We start from the raw sequence: 26,331 nt of genomic DNA, 5'->3' as shown, positions 1-26,331 counted from the left end.
TAGCAGAGTGCTTAATACCCGCTAGATTTGCTGCTGTCGTTAATAATGTCCTATCTCAAAGGGCAGTTGTGAGGGGAAAGGGAACCGACGTCTATGTTCAGCGTGGGGTGTGCATACAGCAGGTGCTCAATTAATGGGCCCTGTCGTTTTCGGCGGCAGCAAGGTGGGTCAGCGGCTCTGACCTGGGTGGAGTTGCCTTTCTTTAGGCCCCACCTGGCCATTCCAGCCACCAGGGGGCGCCCCGTGGCCCCGCCCCTCACCTGTGCGGGCGGAGCACCCGGCACCGCCCCCGGAAGAGGGGATCCGGGGCCGCGGGGACCTCGGAGGCAGCCCGGCGCCGTCGGGTGAGAGCCGAGGGGGCGCGAGGACAGGGGCCCTCTCGAGCTTCGGGTGGACCCGGCCGGGCCAAACGGGCGCGGGCCGATGGGGCGGGCAGGGGTGGCCGGGCCGGACTCTGGGGGCCGGGAAACCCGGGAGCGGGCAGGAAGGAAGGCGGGAAGGCTGCGGCTGGGCTTCCGACGCCGAGGGTTGGGGGTCGAGAGGCTGGTGGCCCCGACGCCCGGGTGGAGGTGCTAAGAGCTAGCAGCTCAGTGCGGGGAGAGGCGAGGAGGCGGGATGCGCCCGAGTCCCGGGGCGGGCTGGACCCGCGGGGGCCACGTCGGGGAGACCCCCGGTCCGTCCGGGGGCAGTTGAGTTGGGAAGACCGCGGATGCCTGGGTCCTGCGGAGAGGCCTGGGGTCTGACACCTGTCAAGAGGAGGAAGGGAAAGTCAGGTGTGTGTGTGCTTGCGCGTGCGCGTGCGCGCGCGCTCACAGTGGGCGAGGAAGCCCCAGGCATGCTGGTGGGGGGTAACATGGGGAAAAGGCCAGGGAAGCCCGTGGGCCCCCTCCCTCCTGAGCCCCAGAACTGCGGGCCCTGGCGGCCCTGGGGGAGCGCCGCCAGGCTCCCATCCCCAGGGCCGGGCGGGAAGTAAACAGAAACCTGGAGTGGCCAGGCGGCAGTGCCCGCGCGGGCATAACCTGTTACCTCGCCCAGGGTGGCTGGGAACTGCGGCGCCTGGGCCAGCAGTCCAGAAGCGGTGGGCTGAGGGCCTGGGGAAGAGGAAGCGGGGGGGGGGCCGGTGGCTGGGGCGGGCTGTGGTCCTGGAGCACTGGGACAAGTTCCCCGGGGCAGAAACCATCCACCAGAGGCGGGGCTCCGCAGCTCTCTTCCTGCTTCCCCCTGCCTCAGTTTACCCTGGGGACATTAACGGAACTGGGCGGACAAGACACAGATCATTAACCCTTCTTGGCCCGGAAGACTCAGAGGGCCAGTGGCAGGTGAAGAATTTCAAGAGAGCCTTGTCTTGGCCAGCGAGGGGGCAAACCCCTTTGGGTTGCAGAGGAGTCCTGTCGCCACTTCTCCTCACAGCCCTACCTGCCCCTACAGATGCTGCCGGTGCCATGAACTCCCCAGAAGGGCCCAGCTTTCCGGCCAGGCTGCTCTCTGGGGGCGCCTCGCCCAGTGGTGACGAGGGCTTCTTCCCCTTCGTGCTGGAGCGGCGGGACTCATTCCTGGGAGGGGGCCCAGGGCCTGAGGAGCCGGAGGACCTGGCCTTGCAGCTGCAGCAGAAGGAGAAAGACCTGCTGTTGGCAGCGGAGCTCGGCAAGATGCTTCTGGAACGCAACGAGGAGCTGCAGCGGCAGCTGGACACGCTGAGCGCCCAGCATGCTGAGCGTGAAGAAGTGAGCTGGCGGCAGAGGGCAGGGCTGAGGAGTGGAGGACAGGGGGCAGGGACCAGGCCAGGGGCGGAGGGACGAAAGTGGGGCAGGGGGTTGCCTCTGGAACAGCAGTCCAGGGCTAGGACCAGTCTCCCTGGCAGTGTTGCCCAATAGTTAAGAACATGGGTTCCCTGGCGGTCCAGCGTTTGGGACTCTGTTTCCAATGCAGGGATGCAGGTTCCGTCCCTGATCGGGGAACTAAAGGTCCCACAGGCTGCCCACTGCAGAGAAGAGAACACGGGCTCCGAGGGCAAGGCAGGACCCAAGTTCAGATCCCTGCCAGGCTGTGTGACCTTGAGCAAGCCGCTGGCCCTTTCTGAACCTTGGGTCTGGCTCCTCAGCAGTATTGCACAAACCCCAGCGAGCAGATCCTAGGCACTCTCTCCCTGGCTCGCTCTGGGCTGAGCACTTTCCACTCATGATCTTGGTCAATTCTCACTCAGCTCTGGGAGATATGCATGGTTCCCTCTGCCCATGCTGCGGTCACCCTCACCCTGGGCGTCACATCCGGCCCCCTACACACGCCAAGGACACCACTGACTCCTGCATCCATGTTGTCGGCCCCACACCCGCCCCACTTGGCCACCTAATGGGCATCTCAACATAAGTGGCACTGGATTCCGTGATCCCATCACCTGCTGCCCACCCCAGCTTCCCACCGCAGGGCCCCAGCCTGAGCATCTCCACAACCCCTTTCCTCCCACACTGGCAAGTCCTGTTGATTCTTTTTTGAAACTAGACACCAAGTCTACTCACTTCTTATCATCTCTCCAAGCTGGCCGCAGTGCCATCATCTCTGCCCTAGACACAGCAGCTGCCTCCTCACTGGTCCCCAGCTTCCACCTTCCCCCTTGAGCTCCTTCTCCACGGGGTAGCCAAACAGATCTTCAAAAATTGCAAATCAGATCATTTCAGTCTTTGCCCAGAATCTCCCAATGGCTCCCCCTCATTTAGAATGAAACCAAAAGTTCTCACCAGGGCCTAAACGTCCTAAGTGACCCCCCCGATCTCATCTCAGCCACGTGGCCTCTCCTCTGAGAGGGCCTTTTTTCAGTTCTCTGAGCAACCCACACTTACTGCCTCAGGGTCTTTGCACCTGCTGTTCCTTGGTGTAGCCCTCTTCCTTCTTACCCTGCAGGAGTCAACTTAGATACCACTTCCTCCTGAAGGAGCCCCCACCGCACCTCACTCCTCTTCATCACTTCCCAGGGTTTCTTTAGAGCCCTCAATGTGCCCCTCTCCGAAACTGCCTGGTTCAAATGTGTTCATTCGCCTCTGGACTCTAAGCTGTTTCAGGTAGTGAATTTGGTGGTCTCACTTACTGCTGATAGCCAGACCCCAAAATGGGGCAAGCTCAGGAAATACTGGATAGATGAACAGATGGATGGATGGATGGCTAGATGGGACTTGGAGGTGTTAGGGAGCTGGGCACTGGCCAGAGCAATAGGGCCCCAGACTGGTGGGCTTAATCCTAGAGCTGTGTTGTCCACACCCCACCCCCGTGGTATTTGGTTAAGGATTTGGCTGTCTGGGTTAGAATCCCTGCTCTAATAACTCACTGTGTGTCCTTGGGCAAGGCATTTAACCTCTCTGAGGCCCAGTTTCCTCATCTGTAGAATGAAGATGTTAAAGATTTTAAAGGTTTCCCTGGTGGCTCAGCGGTAAAGAATCCACCTGCCGGTGCAGAACATGCGGGTTTAGTGCCTGGGTCAGGAAGATCGCCTGGGGAATGAAATGGCAACCCGCTCCAGTATTCTCGTCTGGGAAATTCCGTGGACAGAGGAGCCTGGCAGGCTACAGTCTATGGGGCTGAAGAGTCGCACATGACTTGGTGACTAAACAGCAACAATAGGATTCTAATTCCCCGGGAGTAAAGACAATATAGGTGAAGCCCCAGCAGGAGGGCTTGCTAATCATCGTAGCAGCTATGGTTAGTGTCACCGTCCTGCATGGAGTCTACAGAGGGGTGAGGGGGCAGACGCTGGCCTCTGACTTGCCTGCCTCCCCAAGCTGGTCCTCTGGGTGTGCCAGGAGCGTCCCCCCGCTGGTTAGACAGGTTCTAGGGGAGGGCAGGCAGAGGCGTGGGGCCGGGGTGCGGCTGCCCAGGGTTAATTAGAGGGAGCTGGCCAGGAGGAGCTGGGGGAGAGGGGTTGAGCAGAGGCGGAATCTCCAGAGCACGCAGCTGTGTGAGGCCATGGGCCGGGGCTTCAATTCTGCCAGACTCAGGCGCCAAAAACGGCGCCTGCAACCTCAGGCCCAGAAACCCCGGAGGCAGGCAGAGGTGAGTGGGCACCGGGGAGCCTCGCCCAGCTCAGGCCCAGGGTCAGCCCCTCCAGAAGCCGCTCTAAGGCTCCTCTGCCTCCTCTACTGTCCAAGGCTGCGTCTTGCCCCCCTGCCTGCTCCCCCCCAGCTCTGTCCTGTTTCTGGCTCTCAGGCCTGCCTCGGACCCCCTCGGCCCCCCCCAGGTCTCTGCCTGTTGCTCTGCATTCCCTCCAGTCTCACTGTCCCGTCTCTGTCTCTGCCCCACAGCAGCTGCAGCAGCAGAACCATGAACTGCGCCGGGGCCTGGCAGCCCGGGGAGCCGAGTGGGAGGCCAGGGCAGTGGAGCTGGAGAGGGACGTGGAGGCCCTTAGGGCTCAGCTTGGGGAGCAGCGTTCCGAGCAGCAGGACAGTGGCCGGGAGCGGGCTCGGGCCCTCAGCGAACTCGGCGAACAGAACCTCCGGCTCAGCCAGCAGCTGGCCCAGGTGGGACGACCCTGACCCTGGGTCCCTTGGCAAGGAGGGGGCGTACGCCCTGTCCTGGTGGGGGTGGGCGCGCTGGGCCGAGTCCTGGTGGCGGTGGTTGCGCTGGCCCAGGCTGGATGGCCCTGACCCTGGGTCTCCCAGCAAGGAGGGGTGGACGTCTGGGGATGGGAGTGCTGGGCCTGTTGCAGTGTGGGCCAGCTGAGGACTCTGATCCCCAACCCCATTCCCAGGCCTCACAGACTGAGCAGGAGCTTCAGCGGGAACTGGACAGCCTTCAAGGGCAGTGCCAGGCTCAGGCCCTGGCTGGGGCAGAGCTGAGGACGCGGCTGGAGAGTCTGCAGGGGGAGGTGAGTGCCAGTTGGGGCCGGGGGTCTGTTAAGTGGGGAAGGCTGGTGTGGGGGCTGTGTAGGCCCCCACAAGGAGGGCAAGGCTGGGCCCTGATGTGCTTTTCCCCAGAATCAGATGCTCCAGAGTCGCCGGCAGGACCTGGAAGCCCAGATTCGAGGTCTGCGTGAGGAGCTGGAGAAGGGACGGGGCAGGCTGCAGGCCACCCATGAGGAGCTGCTGCTGCTGCGGCGGGAGAGGCGGGAGCACGGTCTGGAGGTGACTGGCAGGGCTGGGGTGGGTGGGCGCGTCAGGCTGAGGGCCTGGATCACTGCCTCGGGGCCTCCTGGGAGAAGACCCCAGAGCTGGGTCACTGGGAGCCCTAGCAGCCAGGCCAGAAGGGCAAAGGCATTAGCACAAGGGCAAGTGGGAGCCACAGAGAGACTGAGTCGGGCTGGTGGTTCTAGGATGCATCAGAGACCAGCAACTGGAGGCCAGGGATGGGGCCGAGGCGAGAGCTCACCATCGGAGGTGATGGGGACCTGGACCAGGTCTGGGTGTGAAAACAGAGGAAAGAAAATGGAAGGAGGCAGTATGCCTTGATGTTTGAGATCTTAGGAGCTTGCGCTTGCTTTGAGGTCAGATTACTGGGTTTCTTATCCCAGGGTCCCTCCCTACTATTGTGGGACACCAGCCTCAGTTTCCCCATCTGTGAGATGGGTGGTAATGCTGCATGGCTGCGGGAAGGGTGTGAGACGTTCAGCAGGTCGCCTGGCTGAGAAGAGAGGATCAGTCAGGGCCGAGTGACAACTTTAGTAAGAAGGTGGGCCTGCCGGGTCAGGGACGGGGCGGGGCTTTTCCAGTGATCGGATGGGGCGGGACTGGAGGGTGACTGGAGACTTTGAAATCTGGGTGCTCGTCGGGGCCCTGCTCTGTAGGTGAGGCAAGTGGCATCTGCCGAGGGGTACTGCGGGTCCCACGGCCGCCCCGCGCTGTGGGAGCGAGAGCCAACTTCGGCGCTGGGCGGGGCGGACGCGCGCGGATGCCTGACTCCTGCGGCGCGCTGGCGCCCCCTGTCGGCCGGCGGTGGGGGCATCCGTCTGACGCTCACTGTTTCGCTCTGCTGCCACAGCTGGAACGCGCGAGGTCCGAGACGGAGGAGGCGCTGAGCGCGCTGCGGAGGCTGCAGCAGCGTGTCTCGGAGCTGGAGGAGGAGTCGCGCCTCCAGGACGCCGACCTCTCGGGAGCCTCGCTGCAGTTAGAGCTCGCCCACAGCCTAGACAGCGACCAGGACCAAAACCAGAACACGGACAGAAGCGGAGGTGCTCTGGTGAGCTCTCGGCCCACCAGGCTCCACACTCACCATCCCGGAGGGCTGCAGACTCCGCCCCTCCTTTTTTATCCCTAGAAGGTTTGACACTGCCCTGATCGATTTCTTTGGTGGACAGACCACTCTATCCCCGGAGACCCAAGAAGCATCCAGCCAGCAGTGTTCGCCCCAAGAGGAGAGGTTGGAGCCTCCCAGGAAGGGAGCATCCCTGAGCCCAGAGGAGATATTGGGAGAAGAGGAGGAGGAAGTGGTCCGGTTACAGGTTGAGGTGAGGGAAGCATAGTATTGGATGCAAAGCTCCTCTCAATGTCAGTTTCTCTTTCCCATCTATACTGCCAAGGCTTTGCCCACGAATCCCTCTCTACTTGGATACCCCTTCACAAACTTGCCATCAAGTTTCAACAGCCAGCCTGTATGTCACCTCCAGGAAGACTTCCTGAACTACACTCCCCCTTAAGTCCCATCTCCTCCATGCATCCTTCCTGCAGGCTTAGACCATCCATCTAACCCCGACCCACCCCACCCCGCTAGGCACTCAGAAGATTCATCTCCAGCACAGGACCATTAGCTGTCAGGGTTGTTTGTGGAGCAGGTGGAGATGGGAGGTGGGAGGTGCGCGAAGGCAGCGAATGAGTCTAGACTGCCTGGAAGAGCAAGCGCTGGGACACCCAGGGGCCTAACTGCCTCTTCTGGACTTTGCCCTGCCCGCAGATGGCACTGCAGCAGGCAGAGCTACAGTCCCTGCGGGAGGAACTGCAAAGGCAGAAGGCACTGCGGGTGCAGGACCCCGAGGAGGCCTTAAGCAGCGCCCTCTCAGACCGAGACGAGGCCATGAACAAGTAAGCATCTGCAACCATTCACCACCGCCCCGGGGGCCCTCTGACTTCCCTGGTTTCGTATTAGTGGTCTGACTCCCGCCTGGGTCCAGGAGCCCCCATCACCCCTGCACGCTGAAGCCCCAGCGTCCTCGGACCTGCTCTTTGCCCCTCGCCTGCAGGGTCCTGGAACTGTCCCTGGAGCTCAGCCGCGTTTCTCTGGAGCGGGACTCCCTCTCCCGGGAGCTGCTTCGCACCATCCGCCAGAAGGTGGCGCTGACGCAAGAGCTGGAGGCCTGGCAGGTGAGGGGCGGGGCGCACGGGGCCGACGGGGAGGAGCCGGTGGGGCGGGGCCGAACGCTGACCCGCCCCGCCGGCCCGCCCACAGGACGACATGCAGGTGGTCATCGGCCAGCAGCTGCGCTCGCAACGCCAGCAAGAGCTGAGTGCTGCCGCCTCCGCCCCGCGCCCCGCCCCAACGCGCTTCTCCCTGCGCCTGAGCCCCGGGCCCGCCGGCGGCTTCTTCAGCACCCTCTTCCGAAGGACCTGAGCGCCGGGAACAGGCAGGGCTGGCTTTGCCCTCTTGGCTCACTTTTCTTTTCTGGCCAACAGAGCGATGTGTCCCGACTGTCTGCCAAAGGCGGCTGGTGCCCTCCCCTCCCTTGGAGGCTGGGCAAGGGCTCACTGGGAGCAGGGGCCAGCTTTGGGGTCCAGAGACCCCAGACGGGTGGCAGGGGCATGTGTGGCAGAGCTGTTTATCAAATCTATATAAATCTATCTTTTCTAGGCATTAAGCCCCCTGGCCCTCAGCTGTGGGTCGGGGATGGGGGTGGGTATTTATGTATCAACATCAGACAGAGTAATATATAAATCATTACACTGACTTGGCCTCCATTCTTGGTAAGAAAGCACATTAAAAAAAAACAAAACACTAATTTTATTTGTATAAAAAAAGAAGAAAACACTGTGAACTCCTCAGATGGAGGTGGAGACACTGTTGGAGGTCAGAAGGACAGAGAGAAAGCTCGGTAGCCCAGATTAGTGAAGACATCCACCCTGCAGCTGTTGCCTGCTGCTGTCAGGACCTAGAAACAAGAGGGGAGTGACTGACCTGCCCCAACGCCCTGGCCTCCCAGGGTCCCCACCACCCCTGGCCGGACCCACCTTGCACTCAGGGGCTGCTGGTTGCTGGTTGAGGCTGAGGCTTAGCAGTCCCGGGGAGGAGCCAGGCACTTGGGCCTTGAGCTCCCCACTCAGCTGCCACTGGTTGACACAGCGGCCCTGTCCAGCTGATAGAATCTGTGGAAGACAGGGAGGGAGCTCAGAGTTCAGGCCTGGAGGGGGAGCGCGGCAGGGACAGCAGAAACAAGACAGAGGGCCTCACCAGGTCCTGGTAGAAGGTGACGTGCTTCTGTGGCGCCCGCATGGGGAAGACGGTGGTGGGTGTGGAGGATCGGAGGTGCCAGAGGGTGAGTGCTGGGCCTCCTCCGCAGACCTGGGCAGGAAGTTGGGGGTCCCAAGTTACCGTGAGCCATGGGCCCTCAGCCAGACAGGGCCCGAGCTGCCACCCCAGCCTGCACGCTGCCTGGCTCACCATCCAGTCCGAGTCAGTTGCCAAACATCCGATCCAGCGCCCATTGTGGGGCCTCGAGCACTCCTGGGAGGGGGGAGAACAGAGCGGAAGGTGAAGACACCGGGGATGCCCAGGAAGGAAGGAGGGAGGACAGAACGTGGGGTGTGCCCTCACCTCGTGCTTATAGACCTCGACTGTCTGGACCTCCTTGGCTGTGCGCAGGTCTGCAGAGGAAGAACCTCGAGAGGTATCCTCCTCGCCTCAGGCTCCCTCACCACCAGCCTTCCCTCCGATGTGACACTCCTTACCCCAAAGCCGCACGGCCCCATCCTCGCCGCCCGACAGCACCTCAGGGCTCCGCTCCCGCAGTGCCAAGCAGTGGATGTAGTCCGTGTGGCCCCGGAGGGCCCACTGCAGGGAGAGAGGTAGTGTCAGGACAAGACCCGGGAGGAATGCCGTTGCCCCTGCTCCCCTGGCCCTGCTCTCTCACCATGAAGGTCCCTGTCTCAAGGTCCATTGCATGCAGCTGACAGTCTCCCCCCGCCAGGATGAGCAAATTCTCCTGCAGAGGAAGGTGGGATGGAGTCAGAAGTCAGGGTCAAGTCAGGCCACGGAGAGGGGAAGGATCAAAATCTGGGCCAAAAACAGGACAGGGAAGAGCCCTGAATTTACGAAGGGCTCGAACCTTGGGCACGAGAAGCAGAGCATTGATCTCAGGTACTTCCAGGCTGGTCCTGGGGAAAGGAAAGCAGAGTCAACTCTGGTGAGGTGGCACCTTCACCCCCAGGTGCCCTCTGCTCACAGGGCCTGGCTCACCTGTATGGGGGCTGACGACGCCACAGCTCCTTACAGCCCTTCGTGGAGAGAAATGCTTGTTGTACAATCGCTGAATTGTGTTAGACTCTGTGACCCCATGCACTGGGTGGCCTCAAAGGCTCTCTGTGTCTGGGTACCTCACCCTTCCCCCAGCTCCACACTCACCTTCTTAAGGATCTCCGCCCAAAGCCAGGCCTTCACCTCCCCATCACCAGCACTCAGCAGATGTCGATCAGTGGAGACCATGCTGTAGACGGGCCCATCATGGGCTAAATGGAAGCACAGAACCTGAGTGACCTCGTCCTGCTCCTGTCATCCACCCTGGGGTCCCCCAAGCCAGACTCAACGTCTGCACCCACCATGGAAGGTCACCATGGGCTTCTTACTTTCCTCTTTGGCCTCGGAGCTCAAAGCAGCAGACAAGCTGAAGGGAAAGGGGAGAGGGGCCTGAGTGTCAGAAGAAGGGGGCATTAGCCCCCCAGAGGGCCAAGTGCCAGAGCTCATGGACAGTGGGGAGCAGGGGCAAGGGTACCTAAAGATAGCTATCTGTCCATAATTGTTGCCAGCAGCCAGGAACTTCCCACAGGGTGAGACGCTCTGGGAGAATATGGTCATGTGCAGCCGCTGCAGAGCCTGAAACACTTCCATCTGTGGAGAGAGGCTGGATAAAGGCAGGCTCGGGCATCCGGGACCTCTGACCCACACACTTCTTCCTGCTTCCCCTGCAGCAGTCGGGCCTCCCATCACCCAGTTCTCCTTTGAGACAGCCCACCAAGTGGGCCTTGCCCATTTAAGTCCCAGGGGCGGCTCCAGGGAGGTGAGGAAGAGGAGAGTTGAGGCATGATGCCCAGTGGAAATCTGAGCAAAGACTCAGCCTCTCCTCCCGGTTTCCTTAACTGTCTAATGGAGCTCATGGGAGATTTTGTCATGATTGGATGAGCTACTGTACATAGCGTCGCAGTTTCTGTCTTCGCTCAGAAACGGCTTAAAAAACTCTATTACTCCAATACAGAAAAACGTACTGACCCCTGATCCGCATCCTATGACTTTCACGTTAGGCCCCTGAGGTATTTCTGGGTTATCCTCCCTCCCCTGGGTCAGAATCCGATCCCACCAACAGCCCACGCAAAACAGTGCTCAGGGCACGACTCCCCGCCGCGCCCCTTCGGAGCCAGACGTGGACTACAAATCCCAGAAGGCACTGCGCATCGCCCCACCCTCACCTGACCCAGAGGCACCGCTTGCTGCGCCGCTCGCTCCATCTCGAAACTAAAAGTCCCAGAGTGCTCCGCGCGCAACGCAGCCTCACGAGTCCGGAAGTGCCAGTGGGCGCCTCCCTTTCGCGGTTCCTCACCTACCCTATACCGTTGGCCGGCCCAGCGTGAAGACGGCCACCGCGTAACCCGAGTTCCAGGAGCAGAGGTGACCACCGAGAAGACACCCCAACACCAAATGGCGCCCACCGCAACCCCGCTACGCCGGGTCCCCTCCCCCACCCCGCTGAGCGGACCCGCCTTCTAGCCGCGTGAGGTTCTTCTTCCGCGCCTGCGCGGAACCTGGCAGCGCACGCGCCTAAAGCCACGCCCCACGCACTGGGTCACGCCCTCAAAGGCTCCGCCCCTGCTGCCTGGATCCCACCCCTCTGCCCGCAGGACCCCGAACACCAATGATCCTGCAGCAACCCCTGGAGCGAGGCCCCCAGGGTCGGGCCCAGCGCGACCCGCGGGCCGCCTCGGGGGCTTCTGGAGGCCTGGACGCGAGGTGTGTGTGGGACCCTGGCTGGGCCCGGCCTAGGGTCCCAGGAGCTTTGGCTGGGGCCTCGAGCAGGTCTGCAGGATGAGACGCGGTGGGGCTTATCGGCAGAGCTTGGGCATAAGCTGAGACAAGGTTGGAGACCTCCGAGGCAGGCTCGTGGATGGTCTGGGCGAGAGGGTGACTTAGACGTCAGCGACAGGCATGGGCCGGGGGGCTGCTGGCTGACGCTGCAGGCTCACGCGGGCAGATCCTGGGGATGGCGCCAAGAGGGTGGGGTGCTCCTAGCTCTCTTTTCTTCCCAGCTCCCCTCTCCGAGGAGCTGTGCCCATGAGCACCAAGCGGCGCCTGGAGGAGGAGCAGTGAGTTTGGGGGCAGGGAGGGACTCCCGCCAAGTCCTCCGTCACCTCAGGTCCCCATCAGGCTACCTCTCCTCTGAATCCCAGCCTGCCTGCGCCCCCGTCTCTCTCCAGGGAGCCCCTGCGAAAGCAGTTCCTGTCCGAAGAGAACATGGCCACCCACTTCTCTCAACTCAGCCTGCACAATGACCACCCTTACTGCAGCCCCCCCAGGGCATTCCCCCCAGCTCTGCCCCCACTCAGGTAGGCACCATCCACAGTCCTCCGGCTGGGCCTTCCAGGGTATCATACCCAGTCCTCGGAGCCCATTTCCAGGCTCTGCCTCACTCTGCTATTTTTAGCTTCTCGCCAACCTCTGTTGTTTCCCTACTTGGCTCCTTGGAAGGTGCCAGCAGTCCAGGAGCCCCTGGGGACCTGGACCAGGTGGGGCGTGGCTCTGCCAGGCCAGCCTCTGCCCCTGTGTCCTGTTATTTCCTCTTCCAGAAGCCCTTGCTCTGAGCTGCTTCTCTGGCGCTACCCTGGGAATCTGATCCCTGAGGCTCTCCGGCTGCTGAGGCTGGGGGACACTCCCACCCCCCACTACCCTGCATCCCCAGCTGGGGACATGATGGAGCTCTGAGATCTGGGGAGGAGTGCCCCTGCCCCCCCCCCCACTTCCTTCTTCCCCTGAACAAGGGAGAGCAGCACTCACAGGAAGGGACCAGCTGCCCTGCTTTTCCTCCAGACCAGGCCTCTGGGCACCAGGACCTCCCCTCAACAGAGGACACAGAGCCCTGAGGTGAAAGGGGCAGGAACATGGGAAAGGAGGCCATCCCCTCCCCGCCGAGAACTGAATAAAGATTGCTGAGTGAATGAAAGCTTCATCTGGAACCCAGCCTCTTTGGGGAAGGGAGGGCAGGGAGGGGTGCTGGATGCCGGATTTCTCCTCAAGCACTTCCCTGGAAAACGGTCGCAGCCGGCCAGGTCCTGGCAGGCTGGGCTCAGGCATTGAGAATGGGTGAGTCAGAGCCTCGCCCCCACCCCCGCGGTGACTCACTCCTCCCCTCCAGCTCTGGGAAGTCAGGCTGGGATCATGGCATTCTCCAAACCATTTAAAGTTAAAGATTCTTTTATTAATAAATTCTCTCCCCCTCCACATTTTCTCCCCAAATAAATATCTCCCCCTGTGTTAGGGGGTTCGAGGGGGCAGTGTCTTAGGGCCAGCCCCATTAGAGGGCCAGCCCTCTAGTGTTAGGAACAGGTCCCTAACCCCCCCCAGGCTGAGATCCCAAGTAGTGGAATTTCAGTACATCTGAGTGGGTGGGGCCTGGTGTTGTGTCGGTCCCTCAGGTCAGCCTGGCCCCCAGGCCATGGTAGGGGTGGGGGTGGGGACCCTTGTGCAAATGCTGCGGTTCCTTAGCGTCAGCTGTCTGGCATGAGCCAGCCAGGGTCTCCTTTTCTATTCTGGAGCCAGAGACAGGGCGGTCAGACACCTTGGAAGGCCCTTCGGAAGCTTGGGCCCAGACCGTAGAGAGGTGATTCACTGTCCCCCATCCCTCCACACCCCTGTGGTTGGAGCAGCCTGGCTCTGGCTGTGTCTGGGAGGCTGGAGCTGGCTCCAGAATGAATGAATGATGAGCGGGCACAGCCTCCTGCTGGCAGGGGGCGCGCCCCGTCACTGGATCAGGGCCACGCCAGGACAGCTCTCCCCACCGGTCTCCTCGATGGGGGCTGCAAGATAAGAAGAGGGGTGTCAGGAGTGGGGGAGATGTTGAGGAATGATGGGGGGCCATTGGGCGGGCGAGGACACACTTACTGGTAAACTTCTCTCTCCTGCGGCACCGTCTCCAGACCAGGAAGCCAGAAAGCAGCCCCAGCACGAGGGCCAGGCCCAGGGCGCCCCCCAGGATGGGCCACAGCAACCTGAAGGGGGCTGGAGGGGCCGCAGTGCCTGGGGGCCGGACTTCAAGTCAGACCTCGCCCCTCTCAGGCCAGCCCCGCCCCCTAGATCGGACCTTCCAGGCTTCCTTTCCCCAGGTCCCTACCCTGGTGAGAGCCCCTTCCTCACTCCAGCCTCCCCCCAACCCCGATTAACTTCCCAGATCTCAAGTCCCCTGCTCCCCCCTCCACCCCGCAAGCCTCTCCCCTAACCTGGGGTCCGCTCACCCCGGCCCCGCCCCCACTCACAGCCCAGGCAGAAGTCGCTGTGTGGTCTCGCCCGGCACGAGGCGCAGTCCATGCACTTGTCTAGGTCCGCGCTCCAGGAGGTGCCGCGAGAGCAGGGGGTGGTGCCTGGGGAGGGGGCCGCGGGTCAGAGGCTGGGGGCGGGGCGCGGCTATTTTGAGGGCTGAGGTCAGGGTCGGCCCGGCTCGAATTACGTGAGTCACCGGCGCCCTCCGCATTCCTCACAGGTGACCGCACGGCCCGACCAGGACACGGCAGCGCGGGGGAGCGGGGGGCATAGTGCGGGACGCTTGCGGGGGGGTAGTCAGGTCCCCATAACCGGCCCCCCCACCCCGCTGCAGGCGGGTGACTCATTCCCGGGCACCGGGCCCGACCCCGGTCCCTCCCCCCGCATAGCTGGGCACTGAAGTCACCGGATAGAAGGGGGCACCCCACATGGTATAGGAGGCACAGACCTCCGTGCCCCTCAACAGCCCCCCACTCTTTTGTTAAGGCGGGGTGCGCAGACCCGGTATTGATCAGGTTGGGGGCGTGCCGCCTTACCAGACGAGACATCCCTCCCTCAAACTTTCTCTCTCCACTTCCTAGTCCAGACTCTCAGGACCGAAACACCCCGCCCCCCACGTCGGACAGGCGGGAAACTGAGGCCCGGACTACGGAAGAAGCTGGGAGAGGAATGGGACCTCTCCTGATCAGGGGAGGCCGTGTCTGGGGACTGTCTGACCCCGGATCCCCGTGTCCGCCTGGTCCCCTGGTTCTGCCCCGCCTCTAGGCTCCTGGTGCCGGCTCCCCGATCCCGGCCCGGGGACTCCCCCCGCTCCCACGCTCTCCCGCCCGGCCGGGGACCGGCATACCTGGCACTCGCTCCCCGGCCGCGGCGCGCAGCAGCGCCAGCCCGAGCCCCAGCACGAGGAGCCGCAGCAGCGGGCGTAGCGGGCAGTGAGCCATGGTGTTCCTCTGGCAGCCGCTGCCGTCTGCGCTCGCCACCGGTGGACCCGGGCATACAGTGGCGGCCCCGCCCCCGCCCCCGCCTTCCGGGGCGGACCCCTCGTCTTGGCCCGCCCCTCACGATCCGCCCCTAGACGCCCCGTCCCGCCCAGACCCGCCCGCTAAGTTCAGGCATTCGCTCAACAAACGCCTCCTCTGCGCCGGGGCGGCCAGAATGCCAAATGTATGTGGCCTTGCCCGGGAGGTGTGTGTTGGGCGAGGGAGAGGGTCTGACACGAGACAACCCATCTCAGAGATAACTGCAGCTTTCTTAAGGGCCCCGAGGGTATAATAATATAACAAAAATAATACTGTGTCGTTTCATTTCTACCTTAGGACATTTGTTGTGTTTGTTGTTCAGTTGCTCAGCGGTGTCCGACTGTTTGCGACCCCATGGACTGCAGCACGCCAGACCTCCCTGTCCTTCACTATCTCCCTGAGCTTGCTCAAACTCATGTCCATCGAGTCGGTGATGCCATCCAACCATCTCATCCTCTGTCGTCCCCTTCTCCTCCTGCCATCAATCTTTCCCAGCATCAGGGTCTTTTCCAGTGAGTCCGCTCTTCACATCAAGGCTTCCCTGATAGTTCAGTTGGTAAAGAATCCGCCTGCAATGGAGGAGACCCCGGTTCGATTCCTGGGTCGGGAAGGTCCCCTGGAGAAGTGAAGTGATAGCTACCCACTCCAGTATTCTTGGGCTTCCATTGTGGCTCAGCTGGTAAGGAATCCGGCCGCAACGCGGGTAGGCCATGGACTGTATAGCCCGTGGACTCGCAAAAAGTCGGGCGCGACTTTCACTTCACTTCACTTTACATCAGGTGGTCGAAATATTGGAGCTTTAGCATCAGTCCTTCCAATGAATATTCAGAACTGATTTCTTTTAGGATTGACTGGTAAAATGCTGTCTCCCGTTTTCGGAGTGAAATGAGGCTCAGGAAGGTTAGGTGAGTTCCGGAGTCCAGACCCGAGCTCTGTTTGAGCTCTGTTCGGCCCCACACCGCGCGCCTTCCCAGCGGGCAGAACTGCAGCCGGCTGCTACCAGGCGCCTGGGCCAGAGGTGTGCGAGCAGAGCCTGCAGGCTCGAGCGCCCCTTACTGACCAGGTTGGGATTCGCAGCTTCGCCGCAAGTCGGACAAGGGTCTCTGCCCCTCCCCAGGGCGGTGGTCCGGTGACGTCACTGCCTCTTTAAAGACCCCCGCCTCCGCCCCCATCTCCACACTGCCGGCTACTCAGAATCTTTGTTGACTCCTTCTCAGGTGAGCCTGGGCAGGTGCGCCTGTCGTGGGGGAAGGGGTAGACACCTGGGATTGCGGGGCGCGTGGGTCGTGGCAGAGTTGGGTTGCGGTGCGTGGAACGAACCTGAGCTGATTTGACCGCGGGGGGCACGCCTGCACCCGAACCGGGGCCCTGAAGGGGTCCTTCGGCGGAAGGGTTAAGTGCCCCTCCCCCTGCCCAGGACAAAGGCACCGAAACCCTCCGGAGCCCATCCCCCACCTGCGCTGCTCTCTAGGGCCAGGCCCTTCTCCCCCTCACCTGTACGAGCGGACCCCGCGGCGAGCGCCGCCCTTAGGCCCCTCCAGGGTGCGCGGCTTCCACGGCGGGGGGCTGAGGATACCCTCCTTCCGGCCAGACTCAGGGGAAATAGGGATCGAGATGGGGAGGGGACGCCCTCGGATGAGCCGAGGCCGCAGAGCGTGGAAAGGGAAGGGGCCGAGGGCAGGGGCGCGCTCGTAAGGAGGAGGTGCCGGGCGCCTAGGCTAGCGCGGCCCCCACCCTAACCCTGCCGGAGAGGCCTGGAGGGCTTGGGATTGGCGCAATAGGGCCCGCCCCGTCCGATCTCCCCTGAGGTCGTGACTTCTCCCGGGTTATGGGCGGGGTGCAAAGGAATGGAGAGTCTGCCCTCTGGCCAGCCCCTGGGGCTGGTGCTGAGTTTAGGTCCCAGCCATGTGCGGGAACTTTGTGCAATGGAGGATCATAGGGGGACCCTGAACGGAACTGATCGCCCCCCCAAACGACGTCGAGACAAATCAGGATGTGAGGGGGCCAGAGTTGCCCCAGAGGAGCTGGTTCACTGGACAGACTCCAAAGGTGGCAGCTTCTTTTAGGGGAATTTGGGCCCTGAGAGGATGGCATTTGGGGTAAGAATACACAAGAAAATGTCACCAACCTTGAGAATCTGTTGTGTGGGCCCCGGGCAGGGCAGAGGGCAGGACCCCAGGAGGCAGCTGGGCACCTTGGGAAAGGAAGTACTTTGGGTGGGAAGGGCTGGTGTTACTGTTCTGTTGCGTTTCTTCTCCACCTCTCCTGCCCCATCCAGGTTTTGAATGGGTGGAGCTGGTTTGAACCAGGCAGTGGTGAGCAAGGCCAGGACTGTCTGGCCACCGTCCATCCACACTGTATCTTAGATCAAACTAGCAAGGGCCTGTGTGAGGGCATGGATCCAAGTTGGGGTGAATTTGGACACTTACGTTGGATGCTAAGAGGAAACTTGGGTCTGTTCTTGGTGTTAAAACTAAGTTTTAAGCCTGGAACTCATGGCTAGAGCCAACCCACCACCCATTTCCCTGTGGAAACTATCGAAAAATTGCATTCTGTTGTTTCACCCCTTTTATCCCTTGGTACCCAAAGGGCCATGGGCTAACCTTTGCATGTGTGTGTGTGTTAGTAGTTCAGTCATGTCTTTGCGACCCTGCTGACTGTAGCTCACCAGGCTCCTCTGTCCATGGAATTCTCCAGGCAAGAATCCTGGAATGGGTTGCCATTTCCTTCTCCAGGGGATCTTCCCAACCTAGGGATCAAACCCAGATCTCCTGCATTGCAGGTGGATTCTTTACTGTTTGAGCCACCGTGGAACCCCAGCATTTGCATAGGTGCTTTATTTCATTTACACTCAAAACAACCAGGACTGGGTTGCTTGCTTTTTCACTCTTATACGCCAGTGTCTGTCACATAACTGGTGGTTTAGTCACTAAGTCGTGTCCGACTCTTGCGACCCCATGGACTATAGCCTGCCAGGCTCCTCTGTGCATGGGATTCTCTAGGCAAGAATACTGGAGTGGGCTGCCATTTCTTAGGGAGAAAAGTTAATGCTGAAGCATTAAATGTTCATTTGCCTTTGAGAAAATAAGGCTCGGAGCGTGCCTTGCCCATGTACAGGGTTCATACTCTTGGTGTCCTATGTGGTGGCTATGGCATGTGGCAAGGGCCCTAGCGTTCTTTGGGAACGAGGGGCTGAGCCAGCTGGTCTTAACCTTACTCCACTTTTGTCCCCCAGTGCAGCATCTCAGCCCCAGCCTCACCATGGCTTCCGCTGGTCTGCAAATCCTGGGGATCGTCCTGACCCTGTTTGGCTGGGTGAATGCCCTGGTGTCCTGCACCCTGCCCCTGTGGAAGGTGACCGCCTTCATCGGCAACAGCATCGTGGTGGCCCAGGTGGTGTGGGAGGGGCTGTGGATGTCCTGCGTGGTGCAGAGCACGGGCCAGATGCAGTGCAAGGTGTACGACTCGCTGCTGGCGCTGCCGCAGGACCTGCAGGCCGCCCGGGCCCTCTGCGTCATCACTCTCCTCGTGGCCCTGCTTGGCCTGCTGGTCTACCTTGCCGGAGCCAAGTGCACCACCTGCGTGGAGGACAAGGACTCCAAGGCCCGCCTGGTGCTCACCTCCGGGATCATCTTTGTCATCTCGGGAGTCCTGACTCTGATCCCTGTGTGCTGGACCGCCCACACCATCATCCAGGACTTCTACAACCCTCTGGTGGTCGAGGCCCAAAAGCGGGAGCTGGGAGCTTCCCTCTACCTGGGCTGGGCAGCTTCCGGCCTTTTGTTGCTGGGTGGGGGGCTACTGTGCTGCACCTGCCCCTCTGGGGGCTCCCGGAGCTCCAGCCATTATATGGCCCGATACTCAGTATCAGCCCCACATACCGCCTCTCGGGGTCCCTCCGAATACCCCACTAAGAATTACGTCTAATTTGGGTAGGGGAGTGGGGGCCCCTTTGGCAGTGGAGTCTAACCCACTGCACTGGAGTCATGGAGATGGTCATCCATGACAGCTTTGGGGTTGTTTTGGCTTCTTATTGGGGGAGGGGGGCAGTGGTTAATCCACTTTATTACCTACCTGGGGTCTGCTACTAGTGTTCCTCACTTTGGAAGATGGAGCCAAAAAGGTGATGCTTCAGTTTCTGGATTGTTCTCCACCCTGGACAACCCTCTCTTAGAGACCAACCTGGAACTGAGGTCCCATGTGAAGGGTACCATGCCATCCCCTGCTGGTGCTGGGGGCGGGGCCTCCCTAGGACAAGCCTTTCCTTGCTGGTCAAGCCTCTGGAACCCCCAGGGGCTCTCGAGCCTCATGTAGTCTCCAGAAGAGCAGGTGCTAAGTTACCAAAGACCCGCCAGTCTCCAAGTCTTCTGACCTCTGGCTCCTGCATCCTGAGTCATGTCCCCCTTGTGCCGACCCCTGACCTTCCTATTCCAGCCCCTGTGCACTTGCCATATCCTGCCCGCACTCACCAGTTTTTACTAAATAAAGCATGTTTGTTTGATTACTTACCTTTGGTGTTGCTGGGGGAGGTTGCTGAATGCCAGACTGGCAGGAGGTGGGCACGAGTGGCACACCTCCCCGTGTTGTCATTCCATCCCCTGCCCCGTGACTTGCGTGACCTGAGTGAGGTCACCGCCTGGGCATGACCTGGAGCAGGCCTTGCCTGACAAAACCCACGGGAGGCCATCAGGTCATCCCAGCCCAACCACAAATACTCTGTTTATTCTGAGTTACAAATGCTCAGTTTATTCCCTACTTGAAGGTGGGGTGAGGGGGGAAGGTGATGGGCAGGGTCTCTAGGCCTGGAGGAGAGCGGCTGCTCTGGATGCCGGTAGTGGCCAGGCAGAGAGGGCCAACTTCAGGCCAGAGAAGGCATAAGGAGCTACTGCTCTTTGGGTGAAGCCCAGGTTCTGGGAGCAAGGGAGGACTCGGGAAGAGTCCTGAATCTAGGACAGAAGAAGAAAGAAGCAGGAGCACCGGCGGGGTTGGAGGTGGACCCTCCACAGAGGAGGGTCTAGGCTCAGTCGGGCCGAGTGCTGAGACTAGCTCTGCAGCCAGGCCTGCTCCTGCCTCTGGAAAGCGGGTTCCACCTGGCTGAGGGGTGGGAGTAGAAGGCAAGGTTGAGAGCGGGGCAGCCAGCACAAGGTCAAGGTTTCCAGCAGCAGGCTTCCTGGGACATTTGCCTCACACGTAGTCCCTCTTGTCCAGCCCAGATGCCCCCGAGCGGGAGGGGATAGAGTAGCCCAGCCTCGGTCCCCGGGGCCGCTCGATCTGAGGCGGGGGGCACGTGCAACACAGTAGCCCCCCTCCCAGCAGAAGCAGGGCAGACGCGGCCCAGCCCAGGTAGAGGGAGGCTCCCAGCTCCCGCTTGAGGGCCTCGGCCACCAGGGGGTTGTAGAAGTCCTGGATGATGGCGTGGGCCGTCCAGCACACTGGGATGAGCACCAGGATGCCCGCAAGGAGGAGGAGGACTCCTGCGGTGAGCACGATGCGGGCCTTGGCGCCTTCGTCCTCCACGCAGGTGGTGCACTGGGCACCCGTGATGGCCACCAGCACTCCGAGCAGGGCCAGCAGGAGGGCGATGACGCAGAGGGCCCGGGCGGCCTGCAGATCCTGCGGCAGCGCCAGCAGCGAGTCGTACACCTTGCACTGCATCTGGCCCGTGCTCTGCACCACGCAGGACATCCACAGCCCCTCCCACACCACCTGGGCCACCACGATGCTGTTGCCGATGAAGGCGGTCACCTTCCACAGCGGCAGGGCGCAGGACACCAGGGTCCCCAGCCAGCCCAGCACAGCCAGGGTCATACCCAGGAGTTCAAGGCCAGTGGAAGCCATTTGTCCCCTCCCTCAGTCAGGTCTTCCCCTCTCTAAGCGGCCCAGTTGATCGGAGGAGTGGGTCCGATGCTCCAGCCCTGTGGGAGCGCAGGTGAGGGGCGTCACCGTCCTCTGACCCAGACAGCTCTCACCACATCCGAGAGCCTCTTTGCGGGCGCCTCCTTGCTCTGTGCCCTTCACAGATGTGTCTCTGAACCCCCAGCAACAAATCCACCCCACAGTTTCGCTCAGCTGAGTGGCTGCCGTTCCCAGGCAGGTCCCGTCGCCCCTCAGGTGCCCTGCAGCCGGTCCCGCCGCCGCCGTCTGACCAGCTTGCACAGACCCTCCCGACCCACCTGCCGGCAGAGGAGAGCCAAGCCGAGCCGTGTCCCTTGCCGGGGGTTGGAGCAGGTTCTGGGGCTGAGCAGCTCGCCCGGCGGTGCCACCTGGGGACGCCTGGCTGCAGGCAGGGGGTTTTAAGGCCGAGGCCGGGGTGGAGCCAGAGTGATGGGAGAAGGCGGGGCTGGGGGTGGAGGGGCTCAGAGTCGCGGGGGGATTGGTGACCAGAAACGAACCTGGGAGGAAAGAACCTCCACGCCTGTGGGGACGCAGGGACAGAGGAATGAGGAGGAGACGGGACTGGCCCTGGCTCAGGCTGAAAGTGGGAGGACCCCTTGGGCACCATGCTGAGCCTCCCGGAAACCCTGCCCCCCCCCCCCCCCGCCCCCGCTGTCTTTGCTCTCCCCCTCCCCATTTTGTTTCTGTTTCATGATGCAGACACACCAGCTTCCCCGGTATCGCATACCCCTGTCTCCCCAGCCCACCCACCCAGCACTCTCTGGAATCTGATCCATCTCCCGGTCTCAGCCTAGTGGCTCTGGCGGCTCCCGAGGGAGGGGCCCCGCCCGTATTGTTCCCCTGGCGACAGGTGCCTGGCGCCCAGCTCAGGTGGCATCACCCAGGCAATGGCCTAGAAAACCATCCCCCCCCCACATTGACTTCAGCTCAGGTGTGCCTTCCCCACCCCTGTTGCTGCCACTGGGGGCTGAGCTGAGTGGCTGAGGGTGTCTTGGGGCGGGGCGGGGGGGGGGGGATAAAGAGCCTCTTGTGAAGGTGGGGGAAGGGGGAGAGTAGCAGAGGGTGAGCCCTGGTGGGGGGACGGCCCAGCGCCTGGCTCTGTTTGGGAGACACCGCAGGGGAGGGCAAGGGGGGTGAGACCCAGGTAACTTGAGAGTCCCTGAGCCCTGCCTCGCAGAACTCAGGATGCACATCCCTTCCTGAAGACCCCATCAGACCCCAGGACTCCCCTTGTGGGAACAGCTCAGCCTGGGGCTCACGCAGACCAAGGCTCAAGTCCTTCCCGCTCCCCCTCCAACCCACCCACCTCCCCAGCCAGGAGCAACTTCATAGAAGGTCAAGCCTCCTTGGGTCAAAGACCCCTTTGAGAAACTTCACAGGACCCACAAACAGCAGCCCCTCATTTTGGGGGGAGGCATGAGCTCCTTCAAGCCCCTCCCTGGGTGCTAAGCACTGAGCTTTATTGTTTGAAAAGGGAGTTGGGGGGTGATGAAAATTCCTATCTCCAGGGTGATGGGGAGGACTCTGTGGGGAGAGCCTCTCCCCTCCCCCTAATCCCCCGGAGGAAGCTGGAGCTCATTTGGCCTGTGGGGGCAGGGATGGGAAGGCACCCCCCCCCCCAAGCACACCTAGTTGAGGCTCTGCTCAGCAACCCTGGGGGAGGGGTCGTCCCCTGGTCCTCCTCGTCCTCCTTGTCCTCCTCATTCCCCCGGTGGGGCTGCATTTATAAAGAATTCTAACTTCAAGTGGCTGCAATGCTCTGGGAATGGCTTTTAGCAATTTTTTGGAAAAGAAGTTTATATCTTGATCAGATCTGCAAAGGGATGGGTGCCCCCAGAAAAGGAGACCCCCTCCCCCTTAAATGAAGAGACTGAGTGAGTGACAGTCACTCAGTCCTGTCCAACTCTTTGAGGCCCCGTGGACTATACAGTCCATGGAATTCGCCAGGCCAGAATACTGGAGTGGGTAGCCGTTCCCTTCTCCAGGGGATCTTCCCAACCCAAGGATCGAACGCAGGCCTCCCTCATTGCAGGCGGAGAGACTGAGGCCAGCGCCGATCAGAGGGTCTGACAGGTGGACTCCAGTGGCCGGGGAGCCTCCCCAGAGAGGGGTAGAGACCCTGACCAGAGAGGAGCAGAGTGTCGGCCAGCCTGGTGGTCCTGGCCTGAGAACGGGGAGGAGGGTGCTGATGCAAAGGCTGGGAAATGACCAGAGCTCCCTGCTGGCTGGGATAAGCAGGGGGAAAGCAAGGGTGGGTTGTCCAGCTTGTCCAGGCCCCTGAGGACTCACATTTCATGGGGGAAGGGGGGATGTGGAGAAAGAAGAATGGCAAATAGAGGCAAGCCTTCAGTGGGCTCCCTCCGGGGCTGCCAGGAATCCAGTCACACAGGTTTGGGTAGGTGTCAGGCGGCAGCCAGCCGTGTTCTCAGGAGGGCCAGGAGGGCCCACCGACCCCGCGTACAAAAGGCCTCCCATCCTGGACAACCCCAGCCCAGGGCCTTTTCTCTCTCCAGGCCTGGAGACAGTCTGCCTCTGGCCCAGAGTATAAGGCCACCAGCTCATCTTGATTTGCCTGGTAATTACTAGTTTGAGCAGAGTCCTGCGTCATGGTTGGGGGGACGGGGGACAGTGAGTCAGCCTGCAGTCAGGCCTGGCTTTGCTGTTAGTCGTTCAGTCGTGTCCTGCTCTGTGTGACCCCATGGACTGTAGCCCTCCAGGCTCCTCTGTCCGTGGGATTCTCCAGGCAAGAATACTGGAGTGGGTTGCCATTTCGTCCTCCAGGGGATCATCCCTACCCAGGGATCGAACCTGGGTCTCCTGCATTGCAGACAGATTCTTTTCTGTCCAAGTCACCGGGGAAAAAGCACCAAGGAGGCCTTGCTTTCAAGGCCCACCAAGTCCACTGGCGGCTGTACCCTGCCCCACCCCACCTAGGCGACAGGGCCCAGTGGTGGCATTGCACACACCAGGTAAGCTTGTGCCCAGGTAAGCGGCCCCTAGGTTTCCTAGATCCCATCATCTACCCTCTACACTGCCCCTCACGCAGCCTCGTGGGAGGTGGGCGCTCAGGAGATGAAGATGCCCCTTCTCACTTTTGCCCCCAGAGACCAATCCCAGCCACACCTGCCGCACATCTCTGCTCCTCTCCCTTCTGATAAGGCACCTACTCCCACAGCTCAGAGAGGGAGTCAACGCGGGGGCATTCATTCGTCAGAGAACAAGGAGAGGCCCAGGGTCCCAGGGTGGGGGGTAGGGGGGAGGACAGAGCCCTAGGGCACCAGGGCTGGAATGTGCCACCCACCCTCAGCCCTCAGCCCTCCTTAGCTGCAGCCAGGAGGCGCCTGGGCCCTCTCTAGGGTTTTCTGGTCAGCCTTGATTCAGTAGGATCTGGGAACTGAAGGGTTAAAGTTGGGGTCTACGGAGGGGCAGGGACTCGACTTGGAAGGCCATTGTTGGGGAGAGACCAGCACCCCCACTGTGAAGTTACCATCTCAATGACAATTTACCAAGTCCCCAGGAATTGCCACCTCCTGGAAAAGAGATGGGAGGGGAACCTTCCCTGCTGCACAGGGGGTGGGGGGCGGGGAGGTGGGGGGAGGAAACCGAGGAGTGAAAGAACCAAATCGAACCTTTGTTCTCTCCGGGAGGGCAGAGGGGCTGGAGGCTCAGGTGGGCCCAAGAGACCGGGGCTCAGATGGAGGCGAGGGGGGAGGGGTCAGCGCCAACCCTATAGTCCATCTCAATCCCTTTACAGGGGAACAGGACAAAAGAGGGGGAACTGACTAGAGCCACCAGGGGTCAGGAGGTGGCTATGGAGGCTGCACAACAACCCCAAAGGCTGCGTCACCCATTTCCTGAGGCCCCGATATACAGGCAGAAAGCCCCCGGCTGCTGAACCAAGAGGAGCAGAGGAAACTGACATCCCAGTAATCATTCTCCTGAGCTCACACCCCCATTTTATAGGCAGGGAAGGAAGCTCAGAGAGTGAAGGAACTTGGCCAAGAGAACATGTGAGAAAGAGGACAGGCCTGGTGAGACCCCAGACCGACTTCAAAGCCACCGGCTCCATGCCCAGCATCACTGAACTTCCCGATGGTGAGCTGGGCCTCCTGGTGCACCTTTCCCTGAAGGCAGTGCCATCTGTCCACAGCCAGGCCAAGCCTCCCTAAACCCATCCCCCTGCATCTGACTATGTGGGAAAGCCACCCTCCACCTGGGTTCACTTTCACCATGTCCACGTTCCTACAGTGGGGCTTCCCAGGTGGCGCCAGTGGTAAAGAACTGCCTGACAATTCAGGAGACATAAAACACTCAGGTTCCATCTCTAGGCTGGGAATATCCCCTGGAGGAGGAAATGATAACCCACTCCAGTATTCTTGCCTGATGAATCTCATGGAGAGAGGAGCCTGGCGGGGCCCAGTTCGTGGGGTTGCAAAGAGGTGGACACGACTGAGTGACTTAATATGGAAGCATGTGTCCCTGTTGCAGAAGAGGCTGTGTTGGCTTGCCACTCACAGATCAGTGGACTCTGGATTAGACCTGGTGTCAACCCCACCCACGTCTCGCTGGGCAAATTCACAACTGCCTAATCTTGGTGTCACCTGGCTATAAACCAGAGGGAGAAGCCTGCCCTGCCGAACTCTAGGGCCACTGGCCCAGGCCCCCTGTGCCCTGCATATCTTAGGATTTATTGGAGGTATTGACTGTGTGTGTGTGTGTGTATGTGTGAGCATAATGATAGTTTCACTTGTAAACCTGTGCCGACTCCATTGACTGGTTAACAATTAACTTCATTATCAGTCATACTTGTCAGCTTTCCACCAGCAGCAGTTATCCATCTGAAGCTCTGAGAATGTTGTCTTCTTTAGGAGCCCACGTTGTCTTGTCCTTGTTTGCTGTCTGAGTCTTGGCTCAGAGGGCAGGAGGGCCATAGGACACAAAGAGGGTAGAGGAAGCAGCGAGCTGGCAGCCATGGGGACTGGGCCGCCATTCAGCTCAGGGGAAAGTCAGTCTATTTTTCTCGTTCGTCACCGAGGCTTCCCTTGTGACTCAGCTGGTGAAGAATCCGCCTGCAATGTGGGAGACCTGGGTGGGGAAGATTCCATGGAGAAGGGAAAGGCTACCCACTCCAGTATTCTGGCCTGGAGAATTCCCTCGCAAAGAGTTCACAAATTCAACTCGCAACGAGTCGGACACGACTGAGCGACTTTCACTCACTGAGAGCTTTATCAAGACACTAGGTCCTTTGGGTCCTGCTCAGGGACTCCAAGGGCACCCAAGGCTCAGGTTTAGCAAAGGACAGAGCCTAAAACATGGTTTAGCGAAACCATGGCAGGTGGTCAGCCCCACAGCGGGAGGACGCTGCCTGTACAGATGAGGGTGGTCCCCAAGCCCTGGGAGAGATTGAGGGCAGGAGGAGAAGGGGACAACAGAGGATGAGATGGTTGGATGGCATCACCAACTCAATGAGTTTGAGCAAAGTCTGGGAGATGATGAAGGACACGGAAGCCCAGCATGCTGCAATCCCCAGGGTCCCAAAGAGTCAGACACAACTTGTCAACTGAACAACAACCCAAGCTCAGGAATGTCTCAAGATCCTTAATTACTTAATCCTTAAACATTCTGGACTTAGGGTGGGCCCTGTATTCAATGGCAAGTGTTATAAGAGAAAAAAGATGGGGGGAGATATGAGATATAGATACAAGGGAGAAGGTCACGTGAAGATGGAGGCAGAGATTGGAGCAATGGAGTCACAAACCAAGGAACACCTGGA

At 60.7% G+C, this 26,331-nt stretch overlaps 6 protein-coding genes across 18 annotated transcripts; 3 read left to right on the top strand and 3 right to left on the bottom strand.

The window, feature by feature from the left end:
* The first annotated feature begins 291 nt into the window (after positions 1-291).
* BICDL2 (BICD family like cargo adaptor 2) lies at positions 292-7,857 on the top strand. Of its 5 annotated transcripts, none has more exons than XM_027961754.3 (10): positions 292-344; positions 1,429-1,724; positions 4,290-4,505; positions 4,736-4,852; positions 4,962-5,108; positions 5,962-6,159; positions 6,278-6,427; positions 6,871-6,998; positions 7,157-7,277; positions 7,363-7,857. In XM_027961754.3, exons 2-10 carry the CDS (start codon positions 1,443-1,445, stop codon positions 7,522-7,524), a joined length of 1,521 nt encoding a protein of 506 aa, XP_027817555.1. In that variant the 5' UTR covers positions 292-344; positions 1,429-1,442; the 3' UTR covers positions 7,525-7,857. The 5 variants fall into 5 exon arrangements, with proteins under 5 accessions (XP_027817555.1, XP_042096623.1, XP_042096624.1 ...); XM_042240689.2 differs by having other exon boundaries at positions 292-773; XM_042240690.2 differs by lacking the exon at positions 292-344 and adding an exon at positions 1,298-1,319.
* Positions 7,858-7,892: 35 nt separating this feature from the next.
* Positions 7,893-10,921, bottom strand: THOC6 (THO complex subunit 6). 3 transcript variants are annotated; one of them, XM_004020725.4, is made up of 13 exons: positions 10,587-10,921; positions 9,896-10,011; positions 9,723-9,787; positions 9,529-9,632; positions 9,364-9,401; positions 9,233-9,281; positions 9,038-9,109; positions 8,856-8,958; positions 8,722-8,771; positions 8,569-8,631; positions 8,359-8,469; positions 8,139-8,273; positions 7,893-8,059 (listed from the first exon to the last, which is right to left on the bottom strand). In XM_004020725.4, the coding sequence occupies exons 1-13, from the start codon at positions 10,623-10,625 to the stop codon at positions 7,979-7,981; spliced, it is 1,026 nt and encodes a 341-aa protein (XP_004020774.2). In that variant the 5' UTR covers positions 10,626-10,921; the 3' UTR covers positions 7,893-7,978. The 3 variants fall into 3 exon arrangements, with proteins under 3 accessions (XP_004020774.2, XP_011959397.1, XP_060261801.1); XM_012104007.3 differs by having other exon boundaries at positions 10,722-10,921; XM_060405818.1 differs by having other exon boundaries at positions 10,390-10,634.
* HCFC1R1 (host cell factor C1 regulator 1) lies at positions 10,665-12,331 on the top strand. Of its 6 annotated transcripts, none has more exons than XM_027961466.3 (4): positions 10,989-11,124; positions 11,421-11,477; positions 11,589-11,717; positions 11,958-12,331. In XM_027961466.3, exons 1-4 carry the CDS (start codon positions 11,030-11,032, stop codon positions 12,091-12,093), a joined length of 417 nt encoding a protein of 138 aa, XP_027817267.1. In that variant the 5' UTR covers positions 10,989-11,029; the 3' UTR covers positions 12,094-12,331. The 6 variants fall into 6 exon arrangements, with proteins under 6 accessions (XP_042096626.1, XP_027817267.1, XP_027817266.1 ...); XM_027961465.3 differs by having other exon boundaries at positions 11,562-11,717; XM_015104035.4 differs by having other exon boundaries at positions 10,989-11,190.
* A 233-nt stretch (positions 12,332-12,564) lies between these two features.
* Positions 12,565-14,645, bottom strand: TNFRSF12A (TNF receptor superfamily member 12A). Its single transcript, XM_027961470.3, has 4 exons — positions 14,492-14,645; positions 13,641-13,745; positions 13,270-13,404; positions 12,565-13,184 (listed from the first exon to the last, which is right to left on the bottom strand). The coding sequence occupies exons 1-4, from the start codon at positions 14,583-14,585 to the stop codon at positions 13,129-13,131; spliced, it is 390 nt and encodes a 129-aa protein (XP_027817271.2). The 5' UTR covers positions 14,586-14,645; the 3' UTR covers positions 12,565-13,128.
* A 1,194-nt stretch (positions 14,646-15,839) lies between these two features.
* Positions 15,840-19,167, top strand: CLDN6 (claudin 6). 2 transcript variants are annotated; one of them, XM_042240688.2, is made up of 2 exons: positions 15,840-15,880; positions 17,904-19,167. In XM_042240688.2, exon 2 carries the CDS (start codon positions 17,925-17,927, stop codon positions 18,588-18,590), a length of 666 nt encoding a protein of 221 aa, XP_042096622.1. In that variant the 5' UTR covers positions 15,840-15,880; positions 17,904-17,924; the 3' UTR covers positions 18,591-19,167. The 2 variants fall into 2 exon arrangements, with proteins under 2 accessions (XP_042096622.1, XP_004020772.2); XM_004020723.5 differs by having other exon boundaries at positions 17,899-19,167.
* A 187-nt stretch (positions 19,168-19,354) lies between these two features.
* On the bottom strand, positions 19,355-20,928 carry CLDN9 (claudin 9). Its single transcript, XM_012104006.5, has one exon. The coding sequence runs from the start codon at positions 20,499-20,501 to the stop codon at positions 19,848-19,850; it is 654 nt and encodes a 217-aa protein (XP_011959396.1). The 5' UTR covers positions 20,502-20,928; the 3' UTR covers positions 19,355-19,847.
* Between the last annotated feature and the right edge of the window lie 5,403 nt (positions 20,929-26,331).

The sequence above is a fragment of the Ovis aries genome, chromosome 24 (genome assembly GCF_016772045.2).
Source record: "Ovis aries strain OAR_USU_Benz2616 breed Rambouillet chromosome 24, ARS-UI_Ramb_v3.0, whole genome shotgun sequence".
Lineage (NCBI taxonomy): Eukaryota > Metazoa > Chordata > Mammalia > Artiodactyla > Bovidae > Ovis > Ovis aries.
Note: the sequence above shows the minus strand (reverse complement) of the source record. Positions and strands in the feature narration are given on the sequence as shown.

Excerpts from the sequence above, each read along its gene's own strand:
- HCFC1R1 (XM_027961464.3), top strand. The coding sequence starts at position 11,030 with ATGATCCTGCAGCAACCCCTGGAGCGAGGCCCCCAGGGTCGGGCCCAG. Across the intron at positions 11,191-11,420 it reads TTGGCTGGGGCCTCGAGCAG|CTCCCCTCTCCGAGGAGCTG; the intron begins GTCTGCAGGATG and ends TTTTCTTCCCAG. Across the intron at positions 11,718-11,957 it reads CCAGCTCTGCCCCCACTCAG|AAGCCCTTGCTCTGAGCTGC; the intron begins GTAGGCACCATC and ends TTCCTCTTCCAG.
- CLDN9 (XM_012104006.5), bottom strand. The coding sequence starts at position 20,501 with ATGGCTTCCACTGGCCTTGAACTCCTGGGTATGACCCTGGCTGTGCTG.
- TNFRSF12A (XM_027961470.3), bottom strand. The coding sequence starts at position 14,585 with ATGGCTCACTGCCCGCTACGCCCGCTGCTGCGGCTCCTCGTGCTGGGG. Across the intron at positions 13,405-13,640 it reads CAGCGACTTCTGCCTGGGCT|GCACTGCGGCCCCTCCAGCC; the intron begins GTGAGTGGGGGC and ends TCCGGCCCCCAG. Across the intron at positions 13,185-13,269 it reads CAGGAGAGAGAAGTTTACCA|CCCCCATCGAGGAGACCGGT; the intron begins GTAAGTGTGTCC and ends CTTATCTTGCAG.
- BICDL2 (XM_042240689.2), top strand. The coding sequence starts at position 710 with ATGCCTGGGTCCTGCGGAGAGGCCTGGGGTCTGACACCTGTCAAGAGG. Across the intron at positions 1,725-4,289 it reads AGCATGCTGAGCGTGAAGAA|CAGCTGCAGCAGCAGAACCA; the intron begins GTGAGCTGGCGG and ends TCTGCCCCACAG. Across the intron at positions 5,109-5,961 it reads GGCGGGAGCACGGTCTGGAG|CTGGAACGCGCGAGGTCCGA; the intron begins GTGACTGGCAGG and ends CTGCTGCCACAG.
- CLDN6 (XM_042240688.2), top strand. The coding sequence starts at position 17,925 with ATGGCTTCCGCTGGTCTGCAAATCCTGGGGATCGTCCTGACCCTGTTT.
- THOC6 (XM_004020725.4), bottom strand. The coding sequence starts at position 10,625 with ATGGAGCGAGCGGCGCAGCAAGCGGTGCCTCTGGGTCAG. Across the intron at positions 9,402-9,528 it reads GGGCGGAGATCCTTAAGAAG|GGCTGTAAGGAGCTGTGGCG; the intron begins GTGAGTGTGGAG and ends CTCTCCACGAAG. Across the intron at positions 9,110-9,232 it reads CTCTGCTTCTCGTGCCCAAG|GAGAATTTGCTCATCCTGGC; the intron begins GTTCGAGCCCTT and ends CTTCCTCTGCAG.